The 2790-nt window shown below is 56.7% G+C and overlaps 1 protein-coding gene across 1 annotated transcript in view; it reads right to left on the bottom strand.

Moving 5' to 3' along the window:
- Positions 1-2790, bottom strand: part of SNRNP40 (small nuclear ribonucleoprotein 40kDa (U5)) — a gene marked incomplete at both ends in the record, with an annotated part of 9152 nt that overhangs the window by 5292 nt on the left and 1070 nt on the right. Inside the window, 3 exons of the mRNA XM_010136896.1 lie at positions 763-883; positions 1731-1853; positions 2301-2466. Of these exons, the coding sequence (XP_010135198.1) occupies positions 763-883; positions 1731-1853; positions 2301-2466 (410 nt within the window). The remainder of the gene's footprint in view (positions 1-762; positions 884-1730; positions 1854-2300; positions 2467-2790) is intronic.

Genomic DNA, 2790 nt, shown 5'->3' with positions numbered 1-2790 from the left:
AGGGTACAGCTGTGGAGTCACCGGCTGACACACTCAGGCTGCGCTGCTGGTCAGTGACACCCAGCCAGGCTGGAGAGGAACCTCATGAAGTTCAACCAGGGCAAGTGCAGGGTCCTGTCCCTAGTTCAGGAGGCACAAACTGGAACCTGGAAACTTCCACCTGACCAGGAGGAGAAACTTCTTTGCTGTGAGAGTGAGGGAACCCTGGCCAAGGCTGCCCAGCGAGGCTGTGGAGTCTCCTGCTCTGCAGAGACCCCAAACCCGCCTGGACGCCAAACTGGGCAACTGCTCTGGTCACTCTGCTCTGGCAGGGGGTTGGCTGGGTGATCCCAGAGGTCCCTTCCAACCCCACCAGTCTGGGATGCTGTGATCAAGCTTCTCATCACATAAGCATCTTGAGACCCCTCAGGACACAGCCAGTTTGGAACTGGCCGTCATTCCCTGCAGCAGGGACATGCCAAACCGCCCTGACAACAGCCAGAGCAGGACTGTGTTCACCCAACGACCTGTGTGAACGTTCTCCACAGCTTGTGTCCTCGCTGCCCTCTGGGAGAGTGACAAACCCTCCTACACAGCTGCTCCCTCCCCAGAAAGGATGCGACTGTCACTGGTGCAAGAACTCGAGCTTTCTCTCCCTGGGGTCAAACTCCCTCCAGCTCACCCCCACTCTGGCTCTTGTTTTCGCATGACATCCTGTTCCATGATGCCACACAAAGCCAAGCGGTGCCCGACCACCGCGCTCTGCCCTCGGGGAGGACGTACCCGTGTTGTCCATCGCGTTGGAGAGCAGGTAGGAGCCTTCCGAACTCAGGCTGAGGCCTGTCACCGAGTCCGCGTGTCCCCGCATCGTGTAGGTGAGCTTGTTCTGGCGAAGGTCCCACACCTGTCAGACACAGCGTCACCCTTAGCAGAGAGAACTGCCCTCCCACAGCGTTCCGGAGAGGGGCTGAACGGCTAGAATATGAGGCTGGAATTCTGATGTCTTGTAGGTAAAGTGGAATTTGCCCCTTAGAAGATTTCTAACCGAACATGTCCGACCACATCAGCTGCCCCACACGCGCAGGACCCCTCCGGCCTGCCCCCAGCCCCCCCAGCTCCCAAACTCCCCTGACTGATGGCACAGAGCAGCCGTCCTGTCCTCAGAAGTTCACGCTGTTCTTGCCCCAAGAGGGGCAGTCGGAACAGACTCCTGCCGGTGCTACATTGAGTGACGGCTCTGACAAGCACGTGCTCCCCGCGCCCGGGTGAGGCAGCCAAGGCTGGAAGGACGGAATGAACTGTCCAGCTACCAGGAGAATCTCAGTTACTGGCTGGACGAAATGCTGGGCTCGCTCTTGAGTAAGAACTTTCCACACTACCAGCTGATAAAGTAAGCTGCAAACTGGAGCAGAGGGCAGAGAACGTGGATGTGTCACCGCATTTTTGTTAGATTACCTCAGGTGTGGCTCTAGAGCCCCCCGCTCTAGGCTGCCAGAGGAGCCTCAGACCGGGTTGGGTGCAGTGCTCTGCCGGGAATGCCAGGGCTGCCCAGGCTGTCACATGGCAAAGAACCCTGGAACAACCTCCTTAGAGATCACCGACCCTGCACTGACCTGGGGCTGGGCATAGCGGGGCTGGGCTCAGCAGGGCTCTCGCGACTGTAAAAGGAACCAGCAAGCTCGTCCCTGAGCAAGGCAAGATGTGATGAGAGGGAAACGGTGTGGACAGCCAGAAAGGGACACGTGTCCTACCTTAATGTCGTTGTCGATGCCTCCAGATATGATCTGATCACTGGTGTCATTGAAAGTCACCGCCAGGACCTGGTAAGTGTTCTGGAAGGTCTGGACAGCAGCTTTTTTCCTGATATCCCACAGCTGGAAAGACAGGGAGATATTTACTGATAAAATTGCAGGGAGCTGCACAGATACAGGCTCAGGCTCGGGACACGCTCCGGAAATCCCCTCTCTTAATGCTCAGATCTCTATAAAAACCACAGTAAGGGCCCGGTGTGGGCAGGGGAGAGGGGGAAGCAGCAACTCGCCCTTCTCAAGCTTTGTTAACGCAGCTGAGTGGAAAAAGTAAAACCGAGCAGATGAATCGTCTTCATCCACACCAAAGAATGAGAGAAACAAAGGAGCAGCCGTGTTTTATTTCCCATTTCTTGTGTCTGAAATCAAAGGTATTAGGTAATGAAATCTGAAGAGTAACAAAAGGCTGAATTTAGCCCCTTAAATGAGAATGCCCCAAATACCGGGAAGAGCCCAAATACTCCTTCCCAGACCACGTCTCACTTCCATCGCAGACCATCTCCTCGCACTGACCTTCACGGTGCCGTCATCGCTGCCTGTGCAGACGAGCTGCGGGCCGCGGCGCGCCGGGTAGCAGGAGTTGACGAACGACGTGTGGCCCTTCAGCCTCTTCACCCTCTCGCCAGTCTCGCTGTCCCACACGGCCACGGTTTTGTCTGTGGAGGCTGAGAAGAGCATGCTGCGGAGGGGGACCGCTGTGAGGGGCTTGGCTGCGGCAGCGCCTCTCCCCACCCACCCTTCCCACTCTCCAGCTCTGTGATCACAGCTGGAAACATCCAGTGGGGACACATCGGGGGAAGAATCTCCCTCCAGGGCCGAGACAAAAGTGGGGTTTCAGAGGAGGCTGGTGCAGGCGCTGCCATTAAAGCCACCTCTAGATACAGATCGACTGTTCTTCCACCTCCTCAAACACCAAGGAGGGAAACCCTGGTGGCAACAGGTCAGAGGCAGGAGCAGAATGGCCCTCTAAATTAACAGACACCTCACTTGTTTCCCTTCCCTC

This window comes from Buceros rhinoceros, unplaced genomic scaffold (assembly GCF_000710305.1).
Source record: "Buceros rhinoceros silvestris isolate BGI_N320 unplaced genomic scaffold, ASM71030v1 scaffold22845, whole genome shotgun sequence".
In the NCBI taxonomy this organism is placed as follows: Eukaryota; Metazoa; Chordata; class Aves; order Bucerotiformes; family Bucerotidae; genus Buceros; species Buceros rhinoceros.
This window is presented reverse-complemented; position numbering and strand designations above follow the sequence as displayed.